The sequence below is a fragment of the Mustela nivalis genome, assembly GCF_964662115.1.
Source record: "Mustela nivalis genome assembly, chromosome: 2".
Classification (NCBI taxonomy): domain Eukaryota; kingdom Metazoa; phylum Chordata; class Mammalia; order Carnivora; family Mustelidae; genus Mustela; species Mustela nivalis.
Window position 1 is genome coordinate 176,003,527 of NC_139021.1, and position 14,703 is coordinate 176,018,229.

The window sequence follows — 14,703 nt, forward strand, 5'->3', positions numbered from 1 at the left end:
AAGCTTGTCAGTTACTCGGTTTGCAAGTGATGATTTCAGAGAGAATATTTTTTAAAATATTAGTTATTTTATGGGTTTTGATTTGCTGGGCTTGGTACTTCAGTTAAAATAATAAAACTGTGTGAAATTTAGTAGTGATATAGTATTTGCAGGAATAATAGTGATTGTTGATAATCTAAGTAAGTTATTTAACAATGAAAAAATTCCCTAGCAATAGAGTAAAATTAGCTTGTTTCACAGATTTTAAACCATTGTTTCCTTGGAGAATACTTTCTTAAATGCTTACTTTTGGTAAAGGGTAAACATAGCCAGTATTATAAAAGTAGGAAATATCTGAAGATGGCATCTACAAAAAATAGATAAGATGCCTTTACTCAGATGTCTCACTGTGAAAGGTTTGTTTTTGTTTTAAATACTGAGGATTTAACTTCTTCCAGTATTTTAACTGTAGCACAGAAATAGCTAAGTCATGTTGTCAGTCTAATCAGATTACTCAATGAGGTTGATTTTGAAAATTGTTCACAGAATATTTTCTCTCAAAACTTAGTATATTTTTGTGAGAATCCAGTAGACCTTCAGTTTTTAGTCTCTTACTATAAATTACATGGAGCTCTTTCTAACAATAGGCCGGATGCATGAACAATAAAGGTCCTAGTTTCACAGTGTGTACTTCCAGCGTAGTTCAGTTCAGTCTGATTGGGAAAAAAGGAATCTAGGATCTTTGGCTTTGCATTTTATTTTAAAATAGTGGTTTTGGACCATCTTAGTTATATTTGGTTGTCAATAAATTATTGAAACGTAAAATTAAAGATGGAATAGACACTAATTTCTGTCTCAAACATTAGAAGGAAAAATAGATTTTGTATCACTTCTTTGTAGGTGAAAAGGACACTGTTGCCTATTTCTGTGCCCATTTCGAAGAACAACTGAAAATTTACAAAAAACAGGTGGGCTTTGATCTGTAGTAATAAAATGTTCCTTCATATTCAGCCATGATTATATATCTGTTTCTTTAAATTTCATGAAAATAACAATGTACTATTCCTAATTAAGCAAAATGGCATCTTGTCATGAAGTTGAAGAACACATAAACTAAGAGTATTTTCAATATTCCTTAAGAAGAATTATCACTGAATCAGCTACTTTAGACTGTTTTTAGCTAAGAGATCAGTCTGTCAGTTAGTTACCACAGGCCAGAAATTATCTAGAGTAAGAAATGAAAGGCATCTCTCAGTACAACTATAGTCCCACCTCCAGAAGATAACTTGATATGTATCTCTCAATGTCTTTTTTCTCTGCCCATCTTTCTTACATATTCATATGTAGGAATGTGATCATATAGACTAAAATCAAGTGAAAACTGTTGAGTAAAATTCCAAGTTCAATAAGATGACTAGATTTCAGATGAGATTCCTATAGAATAATCAGTAAGTCTTACCCATCAGCAATGACCAGTCTGAATGTGTAATGCTATAGGATGCATTTTTCTAACAGTAACAACAACAACAAAAAAAAATAGGAAGAAATAACCTAAAACCTAATAAACAGACAAAAAAGGTAGCATGTATATGGAGGCGGGAAGTGGGAGAAAGAATGACTAGAACACAAAAGAAAACCTGAATAAACAGAGAGAAAATACCATGTTTCTGGCAGGAAGGACTAGTACTGAAGAGATGTCAGTTCTTCCAAAATTAATATATGCACTTTGTGCAATCCTTGCAAAGACAGCCTGAGCAGGAAAATAAAAAAGCAAGCCCTCAGACTGAAAAAAAGTATGAAGTTGATAATAAGAGATAAAGACAAGTAATTGGGGAAATGAGAACTCTGACACATTGCTGGTGGAAACAAGTCGGTACAGCTGTTACAAATGGCATTATCAATCAAAATCTGCTTAGATCGCTAGTCCAGTAGTTTTGCTTTTTGATATCTATACTAAATATTATATATAGAAATCATTTCCAGGTGGATATGGATCTGACTTTGAAAAGTTAAACCATGAACCTTTTAAAGGAAAATAGAGAAGTTCTTTTTTTTTTCCCTTTTAAAGTCCCACGGCCTTCCCCCAGCCTCTCTTTGGTGCCCCAAGAACACCTTTTTGACCTAATTAAGCCTTAATTAGGGCTTAAAAAGTGCTAACCAAGGGGCACCTGGGTGGCTCAGTGGGTTAAAGCCTCTGCCTTCGGCTCAGGTCATGATCCCAGGGTCCTGGGATCGAGCCCCACATCAAGCCCCGCATTGGGCTCTCTGCCCGGTGGGGAACCTGCTTCCTCCTCTCTCTCTGCCTGCCTCTCTGCCTACTTGTGAACTCTCTCTCTCTCTCTCTCTCTCTCTCTCTGTGTCAAATAAATTTTAAAAAATCTTTAAAAAAAAAGTGCTAACCAATACCTCAGTCTCTTTTTGAGTTAGCTAACACAATCATCTATGACTTCTCAATTTCAAATTCACCTATGATTTCTAGGGTCAGGCTTTAGAAAATGAAGGCCTAATTAAAATAATTCCTGCCCCCTTGCTTTCAGGGAGACCACTTTTCCTTGAGAAATCCTTATATGTTTGTATAATTGATCAAACTTGACTAAGTTTGATCAGCTTTGCTGCTGACACCATAGAAACTAATATATGCAATTAGATGTTAAAAATAAATAAAAATTTTTAAAAAGCACTAAGCATAGTGAAAAATAATAATACATTTGACTTTACTAAATTTTTAACTCTATTGAAGTTTTATCATGTATTTATTGAAACTGCATTAAAATTAGATAGGACTTAAATCACCAACCATAATGAAAATATTAATAAATTAGAGTGAGTTCAAGCTCCATGTTGGGTATAGAGATTACTTAAATAAATAACTTAAAAAATAAATAATGGGGGCACCTAAGTGGCTCAGTCGTTTGAGCCTCCAGCTCTTGATTTTGGCTCATGTAGGGATCTCAGGGTGGTCCCGCCCCGCGTCGAGCCCCATGTTGGGTCCCCCCTCAGTGGGGAGTCCGCTCTCCTCCCTCTCCCTGCTCACTCTGCTCACACTGTTCAAGCACACACACTCTCTCTCGCTCTCAAATAAATAAATCTCTTTAAAAATAGTAAAATAAAGAACTTCTATTTATTAAGCAGCACCATTGAGAGAATGGAAAAGCAATTCACAGAGTAGGAGAAGATATTTCAGATTTTTAAAAATATACATCTAAGACAAAAGACTCATATCTAGAACTCTTATTTAAAACTTATTTTTTAAATAAGTCTTATAAACCCCCCTCCCCAAAAAGATGTCTGGCCTGAAAGAAAACTGGACAAAACACTTGAGCAGAGTTCACAGAAAGGTATATTTAACAGGCCAGTAAACATATGACAGGTGTTCCATTTCATCAGCCATTCGGGAAATGCAAAGTAAAACCACTGACACACCAGAATGACTAAAATAAAAAGATAGTATAAGCCAAGTTTTGTTAAGGACGTGGAAAAACTGGAACTCCAAGACAAAAAAATCTTAAGTCTACCTGAGAGAAACCGGCGTTCAATCCACGAGGTCTCTCCAAGAACGTTGATTGCAGTGTCACAGAACCCCGACTGTTGATCAGGAGGTCAGAGGATGAAGTGTGGCACATGTAAAGCATTGGATACAATGGCTTAGAAACGAGGCAGAGATGTAGATCTGTGTGTACTAGCGTGGAAAGATGTTGAAATCACACAGTAGAGTGAGTAAAGACTGTAACAGCATATGGTGTGTTGCCATTTAAAACCCACAAAACAATACCATGTAATTCTTTTCCATATCTGTGTTCTAACACATATGTGGATGCGCATGTGTATCAGCACACCTTTATATGGGCTCAAAGGGCACACAGCACGCTGCGAACCCTCATCACTTCCGGGGAAGGCTGTGGGTCTGTGTTGAAGTGAAGAAGGATTTGACCTTTATCTACATTTGAACTTTTTACAGTGTGAATAAGTTCATGTATCAGCAGTATGTGGAGTTATCGCTAGCATTACAGAAAGTAAGCCACGATTCCGATATAACACATAGGGGCACCTGGCGGCTCAGTTGGAGGAGCCCTGTGACTCTTGATCTCAGGGTTGTGGGTTCGAGCCCCATGCTGGGTATGGAGATTACTAAAAAATAAATAAAAACTTTAAAAAAATGTAACCCATAATCATTGTGCGAACTGTAACAGTACTGAGATGTGTAAAGGAAGCAGAAGGAGTAACCTCCTCAGCACCTTCATCCCTGCTCTGTGTTGACTTTCAAAAACTGTTTGGACACATCAGTTTTATCTGTGTATGTTCTGAGCAGACACCTCCTCCTTTCTAACAGTACCCCAGTAATGTTCCCTTACCCACCTGCTCCGCGCAACCCCCCCTCCCCCAGTCACTCTCTGAGAGGCGGACCCGCAGGTCGGTCTGACTCAGGGTGGCTCCACTGTTCCTGTTGCCCGTGACCGGTTTGGGCACTGACCTGTGTGTGTTCATCGGCAGCTGGGCCAGTGAAGTATGATGTGAGGGAAGTCTCCTGGACGCTTCTGGGAACGATTTCCTGCTGTGCTAAAAAGAGATACAGGAATCAACAGTCCCTCCGTGGTGGTTGTGTTTGGACTTGATATGCTGCTTCAGTGTCAAAATTGTGAACGAACTAACCTGAGCCCTGACCAATATGCCAAAGATGGCAGGAAAGATGGAAAGACTTGGTATTGGTGCCACTGAATTAAGCAATTCTAGAACCATGCAACCTCCTGACTTCTTTTTCTAAGATCTGAGTCAGTGATTTGTCATTTGCAGCAAAAACCATCTTGCACCTGCATAAATACACATTTATAAAATTAAGTCAGTGGAGGGCTGTACGATATATACTATTCTGCAGCTGTTTTCACTTAATGTTTCATGGCTGTTTTTTCTCTATTTCTCCATTGATGCAGGCTTAGGATATAGTTTTTGCTAGTGTAAAAATTTTCCAGAAAGCAACGTTCATATATCTGGGGATTCTATGTGCTTCATAGAGTATGTTTCTAGAAGCAGAACAGCTAGGGCAAATAGTAGGTGGATAATATTGACACCTGCCCCTCGGTTGATCCCCAGAAGATCACAACAGTTTATACTCTCAGCAAGAATGGGAGCCAGTGCTCACTTTCTCATATACTCACCAATGCTGACTCTGTTTAGGATTCAATGTTTGCCTCTGGATAGGTGAAAACTAGTTTTCTGTTATAAATTTGTATTTCTTTGGGCTTTTTAAAAAGTTTTTATTTAGGGGATGCCTGGGTGGCTCAGAGGGTTAGGCCTCTGCCTTCAGCGCAGGTCATGATCTCAGGGTCCTGGGATGGAGCCCCGCATCAGGCTCTCTGCTCGGTGAGAGCCTGCTTCCTCCTCTCTCTCTCTGCCTGCCTCTCTGCCTACTTGTGATCTCTATCAAACAAATAAGTAAAATCTTTAAAAAAAAAGTTTTTATTTAAATTTCAGTGAGTTAACCTACGGCATAATGTTTCAGGTGTACACGATAGTGATTCAGTACTTCCACACAACACTTCATGCTCATCCCAACAAGTGTCCTCCTTAACCCCGGTCACCTGTTTCTCCCGTCCCCCCCCCCCTTCCAATAACCATCAGTTTGTTCTCCATAGTTAAGAAGAGTCCGTTTCTTGGTTTGTCTCCCTTTCTGATTATTAACAGTTGTAGCCTCATGTCTGTTGGTTCTGTGTATTTTCTCTTGTGAATTTCCTCTGTATCCTTTATTCATATTTTCTAACTAAATTTATAGCACTCTTATATCTTATTGGTTTTGTGTTACAGATATATTACCCCAGGTAGTTTTTTGTTTCTTTTTGTTTTGTTGTTTTACCTTTGCTTACTTGTATTGTCATTAGTTACAGAGGTTTTAAATTTTCATGTTGTCACATTTGTCCATCTTTTTGTTTATGCCTCTGGTTTTTAATCTTATGCTTAGAAAGTCATGTCCCATTCTAGAGTTATGGAAACATCACCCCAAATATTCTTTTTTTATAACTTAAAAAAATATTTAGGTCCTTAATGCAGCTATAATTTATGCATAATGAGATGTAGGGGCTAAAGTAAGTTTCTCCCCTCTATTCTAGAATATTCTGGACTTCCCCCAGAATTATACTGTTACCATAGTTTAGATTCCTCAATGTACGTGGTCTGTATCTTGGCTATTTGTCCTGTTCTATGGGTCATTCCTCTGTTTCTACACAAGTACTACCATCTTAACTGCTGTAGACTTAAGAGTATGTTTTGCTCTTCAGTGGGTCTAGTCCTCTTTTATTAATAGTTTTCAGAGCTTATTCTGCATATTTATCCTTCCGGATGAACTTTAGAATTAACTTGTCAAGTCCATAGGAAGAGCTGATCAAATTTTTTTTTTTTAAGATTTTATTTATTTGTCAGAGAGAGAGCGCGAGCGAAAGCGAGCACAGGCAGACAGAGTGGAAGGCAGAGTCAGAGGGAGAAGCAGGCTCCCTGCGGAGCAAGGAGCCCGATGTGGGACTCGATCCCAGGACGCTGGGATCATGACCTGAGCCGAAGGCAGCTGCTCAACCAACTGAGCCACCCAGGCGTCCCCAGAGCTGATCAAATTTTGATTGGGATTGTTAAATGTTCAAATTAATCTGGAGAAACTTGACATCCTTACAGCACTGAACCTTGCTATCTGGCATCATAGTGTCTTCCCATTTACTCAGATTTTCTTTTTGGTATTTCAGCAGTTTTATAGTGTCCATATGTAGGTCTCATATATTTCTTTTAAAAATTATTATAAATAACTTAAATATTTGCTATGATAAAGGACCTGGTTTTTATTATGTATCCCAATTGGTTATTGCAAATACGTAATGCATAAGATAGCTATTAATGCTATTTACATAAATGATTCTCATAAACTGAAATATAACAAGTGAAAGCCTAATTTTATGGAAAAAATGGATGCTTGAAGGAATAAATTTCTAATTGTGGCTATAAAATATTTCTAAAACATAATTCCAAATAAAGTGATTAAAAACCACATTGAGTTTTTAACGTCTGACTAAACTGAATTCGTTTTTCCTTACTCTCACAGGTTATTATTAACTTGGTAGACCAGGCAGGCAGGGAGAAAATTATTGGTGATGCGTACCTGAAGCAAGTGTTACTCTACAACAGCTCACAGCTCACTTACGTCTCATTTGACTTCCACGAGCACTGGTAAGAAGGCTTCCTGACGGGAGTTCTGACCCGGTCCGGTGTTTGCGGCACGTGCTGCCATGGCAACCCGTCGCTTCCTGTCTTCCTATCGGAAAGAAACATCTCTTCTTGTCATTGTTATTTAGTTTTGATTTTCACATGAGCTTTATTTTGGCTGAAAATTTAATTGTTCCTGCATTATTTAGTCCTTCTTTTCCAAAACAACATGAGAGTTCCATTTTTCCTTTTGTCACCTGAAGAACTTCTGGAGCTTTTCCTTTCTGCTTCGGTCCAAGCCTGGCAAAAGTAATGGAGTCCCCTTACTTAAAAGTCATTCTCTTGTCTCGCCTTTATTGCGTATTAGTAATACTCCTTTCCCTATGGATCAACCTCACCAGCATTTGCTCCGGAAAAAAAATAATCGGTGAATCATTTTGATGGTAACTTTAACCTGTGTGTACTCTGAAAGCCGGTTCTTTTGTCATAATCCTGGCTCTAATGTGGGTTCATCTACCCAGGTATTGAAAATTTGGTGGGGGAAAGAAGCTTCTGATACCTGTGATATGTTTCAGTGTATTCTTAAATATATTTTCTTTCACAATGCAGATTAATTATAAGCATTTATATAGTTGCCCATATAATTTATAGTGATGTTAACCACCTGTACTTAAAGCAATAATTTTAATTTTTCCAAGCTACTTTAAATATTGTATCTTAAGCTGAAAAAAAAAAACCGTTACTAAAGTTGTTTTTTTTTTCCCCTTTGGCATGAATTTTAGCCGAGGAATGAAGTTTGAGAATGTTCAAACACTAACAGATGCCATTTGTGACATTATCCTTGACATGAAGTGGTGTTGGTAGGTGTTCCATAAGTCAATTTGATATAAACTCTTAGTCTGTGAAATCGCATGTATTTGGTACTACTTAATAGCAGCAAGCTGAAAAAGCATTTTTCTTTCATTTTGCTTCCCAATTCCCATTTTCCTTTTCAAGAGTGGCCGTCATTGGGCAGTGATAGCTTAGAACAGGGCAGAGGTGTCAGGTGGTCAGGCAAAATGGAGTGACGCGCTCTCTGGCTGTTCTTTAACTCCAGTAGATGTTCCGTGGTCGACATTTCCTCTTTCTCTTCTCTCTCAACATCCCTAACATGGCTTCGAGGTACTTGGTCTCAATGTGCAGGCATTTCAGAATTACCAGAGAGGGGAAAATGAAAATTTGCAGCAGGAGGGAGTTGTAGGAAGAAGAAACTGGATTAAAGGATTGGAGAGAACATTTGATTAGACAGAGAAATTAGACACACAAGGCGTCTGCAGGACTCCTCACTGAGTGGTAAAGTGACTTTGTCTGCTCGAGCTAGATGCACTGAGATGCATTTCTCCTTGCAGTCAAAAGGAACAGGCAAGATGGTGTTTTAAGTGCCTTCTGGGGGCGCCTGGGTGGTTCAGTGGATTAAAGCTTCTGCCTTCGGTTCAGGTCATGATCCCAGGGCCCTGGGATCAAGCCCCGAGTTGGGCTCTCTGCTCAGCAGGGAGCCTGCTTCCCTTTCTCTCTCTGCCTGCCTCTCTGCCTACTTATGATCTCTGTCTGTCAAATGAATAAATAAAATCTTTAAAAAAAAATTAAAATGCCTTCTGGCTTTAATGTATAGAAGAGCATAATCCAGGATTGTGTCAGGTCTGCTTAGTAGTCAGTGAGACTGAAGACAAGTCATTCTGCCCTTCCGTTTTATTTTCTTTTGTTTGTCTTTAAAATGGGGATAATAATGTTTTATCAACTTATTGTGTGAGTTAACAACAGTGTCCACGAAGTGCTCAGTAATGCCTGTCACATAGTATTCCATCAAGTGGATAACCAGTGCTCCTGGTTAGTTACTGCTATATTCTAAGGAACTGTGGTTTTTGAAAATCTCATTAAGGTATTTCATATTGTAAAATAATCCCAATCTATTTTTGAAAAAGGGTCGATCAAGCCGGGGTGATATGTAAACAAGAAGGGATTTTTCGTGTCAATTGCATGGACTGCCTGGATCGCACCAACGTGGTCCAAGCCGCCATCGCCCGCGTGGTCATGGAACAGCAGGTAATTGGGGGGTGGGGAGGGTGCTGCATTGTAAGTATTCATTTCTGCTTCTTTCCCACATGTAAACAAGTACATAAAATCGTTCTGTAGAACATTTACAGCATACAGACAGTTGCATTAAAACCTGGAAAGTACAACCTTCAGTGGAAATAAGTTGATTTAAGTGGCATTTTCTTAAGTACTCATTTCAAAAATGTGAGGCCCAGCATTTCAACGTCGTCGATCGGGTGGGCCTGTGTGGCCATACACCTTTTTCCTCTTAGCTCCACATGGGGTCTTGTACCTTTGGGGCTTGGAGTCTGCGGCGCCTTCTGCTCAGCCAGCTGGCGCTGTGTGAGACTCTGCCAGTAGGAGGCGCCAGAGGAAGACCGTGAGGCTGGAGGAGGAGGAAGGGACAAGCTGCTTTGCCTGTCTTGTGGCGCCTTCTCTGCAGCTGTTGGCTCCTTTGGTGCCACAGAACTAGCTTTTATCCTCCACTCCTGTTGGTGGCGGATGCTTCCTGCAGTTCTAGCATCTGTTACTCAGTGTCCCCCTTTAGATCTCCAGCCCCACAACACCTGAGTGTTGCTTTCTCAAGGTAGACATTCTTAGCATGGGGTCTGGGCGTTTTTGATGGAACCTCGGTACTGTGTTTTGAGATGGTGAGTGTCTTCCTTCTCACTGTGCACAAAGCAGCCAGGTTTTGAGTCTAAGCCCTGGGTCTACCACGTATTTGGTGTTGACCCCATGGAAAAGCTCGGCCTCTCTCAGCTTCTATCTCTTCATCCTTAAAAGGGACTTAATAAGAGTATGGATTGCAGGTTGTTACCAGGAGCCAATGAGATAAGTCGTATAAAAACAGCTCTCAGAACCCCATTCTCCACCCAGGGCTCGCACCTTCTGGGCACTCATGGCTCTGCTACTGCTAATGTTGTTGTTTCAAGAGGCTTTTTTGATAGTCTCACTGCATCGGCAAATTTAAAACAAAGGCAGAATAGAATATAAGCCTACACGTTAAAAATGACACCAAGATAGTGAAATATTTCATTCTGTTTAATCACGTGTAGCAATTGATAAAACTCTCTCTCAGTTGTGCTCTATTTTGGAAACGTCCGGAAACACCATTTCTTTTATTTGAGGGTCCAAAATTGTACATGAACATGCTTCCTTTTGCTGCAATGTATATTTTATGCTATGGTTTCCTGCCTAATATGCAGCTAATCCACCAATGTGTTAATTTTAGCTGAAAAAATTAGGTGTGATGCCCCCAGAACAGCCACTGCCAGTGAAATGTAATCGGATCTATCAGATAATGTGGGCCAACAACGGGGACTCCATTAGCAGGCAGTATGCTGGCACCGCCGCTCTGAAGGTAAACACCGACGGCCAGCTTTTGTGGGTCATTCTGTGGGACACAGGAGGGGGTTTTAAAACAACCTTCTTTTTGAGAGAAAGCTACTTGGGCTACAGATGGTAGGCTATGTACTTGACTCCTTTCTGGAAAGTTTGGTTCATGCAGGGGTCACGTATTCCAGCTCTCCTAGGGCCAGGAAAAGGGAGCACCCATTAGCTTAAAGGAGGAAATGGGACAGACCTAAGGAAGAGCGCCTGTTGTCTCGGGAGGGGGCTGTTCTGCTTCCTTCTGCGGACAGAGGCCCAGGGTGGCTAGATCTTCCAGTTTCCCAAGGGAGTTTGGAAATCGGGAATTCTGTGTGAAATAATTGGTTTTTGAAATGTTACACGGATAGAACATGTCTGTTGTTAGAATACGGTCCTGAGTATATTTGCCTCTGCTGAAGTTGAATCCCAGTCCTGCCCCTTACTAGCTTCGCAATCTTGAGCAAGTCACTTAACCTCTCTGTGTCTCTTCATTTGTAAAACCGAATAATACTAGACACACTTCAAGACTGTCGTGGGATTATATGAGTTAATGCATGTGAGGGCTTAGACCATTTCCTGGCACTCAGTAAATGCTGACGAAATGTTTTATTATCTTTTTGTGGTTGTTATGAATAAGTCTTTTGAAGATCCTACAGAGCTAATCTTCACAGAATTCAATTTAAATATAAACCATATTTAGTAGGCACCAAATACTCCTTCTGTGGCCAGTAAGAAATGATGGAATTAGTTTACATTAGTTTTATGTTAATTTTCCTTCAAGGTAACAGTTTATCTCCGGATATTTCTTTTCTTTTTTTTAAAGATTATTTATTCATCTTTTTTTTTTTTTTTTGACAGGGAGAGAGAGAGATACAGCGAGAGAGGGAACACAAGGAGGGAAGTGGGAGAGGGAGAAGCAGGCTTCCTACTGAGTAGGGAGCCTGATGCCGGGCTGACCTGAGCCGAAGGCAGACACTTAACGACTGAGCCACTGAGGCACTCCTCAGGATATTCCTTACAAAAAATTGTATCAAGTCTCAACAGGCCATCAAATCCATCTTCCGGTTGAGTGATAAATATAAAAAAGCTTTTTATTAAGGAAATTGGACTTTCGAAGTCCTTGTACAAGTTACTGATTAAAGAGAAATACTTTTATGAACCCAATATCCGAACACCTAAATATATAAAGCAATTACTAACAAAATGAAAAGGAAGAATAAATAGCAGTACAATAATAGTAGGGGATTTTATTTTATTTTTTCAAGATTTCATTTATTTGAGAGAGACAGAGCACAATCAGAGAAGGGGAGAAGCAGACTCCCTGCTGAGCAGGGAGCCCAATGTGGGACTCAATCCCAGGACCCTGAGATCATGACCTGAGCCGAAGGCAGACGCTTAACTGACTGAGCCACCCAGGCACCCCAGTAGGGGATTTTAATACCCCATTCTCCACAGTGGATCATCCAGGGAGAAAATCAATAAGGAAACAGTAAATTTGAGCAGGACGGTAGACCAACTGGACCCAGCAGACGTATATAGAAAATTTCATCTAGGAACAGCAGAATACATATTCTTCAGAAGCACATGTGGAACATTTTCCAGGACAGATGATAGGTTAGGCCACAAAACAAGTTTTAACAAGGTTCAAAAAGATAGAAGGTATTTCGGGTATCTTTTCTGACCACAGTGGTGGTCAGAAATGAATGAAAATGAATGTGAAATGAAAATAGAAATCGGTAATAGAAAAATTAGAAAATTCATAAATATGTGGAAATTAATATACTCCTGAACAATCACTGGGTGAAAGAAGAAATCAAAAAGGGTTAAATTAAAAAAAAAAAAAAAACAACCCAACTTGAAACAAATGAAAATGGAAACACAACTTAGGGGATGTGGCAAAAGCAGTTCTAAAGGGAAAGTTTATAGCTATAAATGCCTACATTAAGAAAAAAGAAAGATCTCAAACAACCTAACTTTACTAGAACTAACTTTACAACAAACTAGAAAAAGAAGAAAGTAAGCCCAGAGTTATCAGAAAGAAGGAAATAATAAAGATTAGAACAGAAATATTTGAAAGGGAGACTAGGAAAAACAATAGAAAAGATCAACAAAACTAAGAGTTGGTTTTCTGGCACAACTTTTTTATTTTATTTTATTTTATTTTTTGTTTTGAAGAGTTGGTTTTCTGAAGAGATAAAATCAATAGACCTTTAGCTAGACTTATCAAGAGGAAAAAGGACTCAAAATTATAAATGAAAGTGACATTACAGCTGATATCACAGAAATACATAGAATCACAGGTGCCTGCTCTGAACAGTTATATGCCAACAAATTGGACAATTTAGAAGGAAGGGATACATTTCTAGAAACATACAACCTACCAAGACTGACTTTCGAAAAGATAGAAAATTGGAGCAGACCAATGAGTAAGGAGATTTGATGAATCAATAAGCAAAACCTCCCAAGAAAGAAAAGCCCAAGACCAAATGGTTTCACTGGGAAATTCTACCAAATATTTAAAGAAGAATTAATGCCATTCCTTCTCAAGTTCTTCCCAGAAATGCTGCAGGATCTCATTTATATGAAGGATCTAAAAAAACCAAACTCAAAAACAAGACTTGCTTGCCAGGGGTGGGGGGAGATGGAGAGATGATTAAGCGGCACAGACTTCCAGCTAAGTCACTGCCCTCTAGGGACTTGCTCCGACACTGCTGTTGTGAAAAGCAAGAGAAACAAAACAAAACCATTTAAATCTTCGTTGGCTCATTCTATAGCAATTGTAATGGGCAGCAAGGGACAGAACTCTCTGCTCTTGCTCCCCATATACACACGTCCACACACACTGGTTACATCCCATTGTAATAAACTCTAGGGCACTGTCCACATCAGTGTGCACTTTCCCACATCAGAAATTTGTGATTTTTGAGTATCATACCAGTTTGAGGCTTGAAAATCTTCTTTTTGTTATATAGGAAGTTTGACCTGTAAATTATAGAAATTCTACAGACTGCCAAGAGAGGATTTACTTTAAAGCACCATCCAACTGTGAAGACTTGATGCCACAAATAGCACTTTAATTATTTGATGTGCTTGGGTCACAGCCAAATACTAGTAGATATTTTAACTTAACTACATTATTTAGAAGTTATAATAAAAAGCCTACAGAATTTTGGCCTTGTATTAAAAGCCTACACTGACTCTGGGGACATTCTTGTGTTTTGAATCAATTGTCAAAATGACTTTTTCCTTGACAGGGTGACTTCACAAGGACAGGAGAAAGGAAGTTAGCAGGAGTTATGAAAGATGGTGTTAACTCAGCAAATAGGTATTACCTGAATCGGTTTAAGGATGCTTATAGGCAAGCTGTTATAGGTAAGAAACCTAAATGCTTTCCTTTCTTTAAAATTTGTTATTCCTCTGTGACTAGGGTTTCACAGAAACCAACTTCATTAATATAGTTCATGTTTTCTAATATACTTGTGTTTCTATATTCAGCATTTTACCCAAGAAATCAAGTTCAGATTTTTACATGACTAGAATTTGATGAATTTTTTAGGCTGAGGCAACAGAAGCAACCGCTCGTTTCCATACGTATTTGTTGGGTTGTTGTTCATGTCACAGAAAGCAGAGTTGAGGTCCTGGAGTATGGAACAAGGTAGCCTAGAGCCTCATCAACTGAACACTCCACATTCAATTTGTTTTTCCATTACTCAGGGCTGTGAGATGTAATGAGAGGTCTTGCTTTCCCCCATGTGACATTTATCATGTGTTCTTGCTGTGGACAGCACAGCATCCTTTCCTGTAAGAATGAATGAACATAGTATCAGGCTATCAGATTTAGGGATAATCCTAACCAATTCTTATCATTATTTGGAAGAGGAAATGGAGGGTAGCTTGCCCAGTGCAATATATACGTTGGCAAATTTTTTTAAATTTAATTTGCATGGAAGTATTACCTCATAGGATTAAAATAAATGCAGAGTTTTCTGGACTAAAACCAAAGTAACAGCTTGTCCTGTGGTCTCTGGGAATATTTTTTAAATCCTACTTTTTAATCTGATTTTTTGTCAGATATGACATAGTAGGGCCTTGGCACAGGCCAGT

The 14,703-nt window shown here is 39.1% G+C and overlaps 1 protein-coding gene across 4 annotated transcripts in view; it reads left to right on the forward strand.

The window, feature by feature from the left end:
• INPP5F (inositol polyphosphate-5-phosphatase F) overlaps positions 1-14,703 on the forward strand; it is a 78,073-nt gene that overhangs the window by 50,561 nt on the left and 12,809 nt on the right. For 3 of the 4 annotated variants that reach the window (XR_014308755.1, XM_082720282.1, XM_082720283.1), the window contains exons 9-14: positions 880-947; positions 7,058-7,182; positions 7,941-8,018; positions 9,120-9,240; positions 10,463-10,591; positions 13,854-13,971. Coding sequence is in view for 2 of the 4 variants with exons in the window: in XM_082720282.1 (XP_082576408.1) it covers positions 880-947; positions 7,058-7,182; positions 7,941-8,018; positions 9,120-9,240; positions 10,463-10,591; positions 13,854-13,971 (639 nt within the window). In the remaining 2 variants the exon portion in view is untranslated. Of the gene's footprint in view, positions 1-879; positions 948-7,057; positions 7,183-7,940; positions 8,019-9,119; positions 9,241-10,462; positions 10,592-13,853; positions 13,972-14,703 lie in introns of those variants that run through there. The other variant, XM_082720284.1, reaches the window with a different exon arrangement.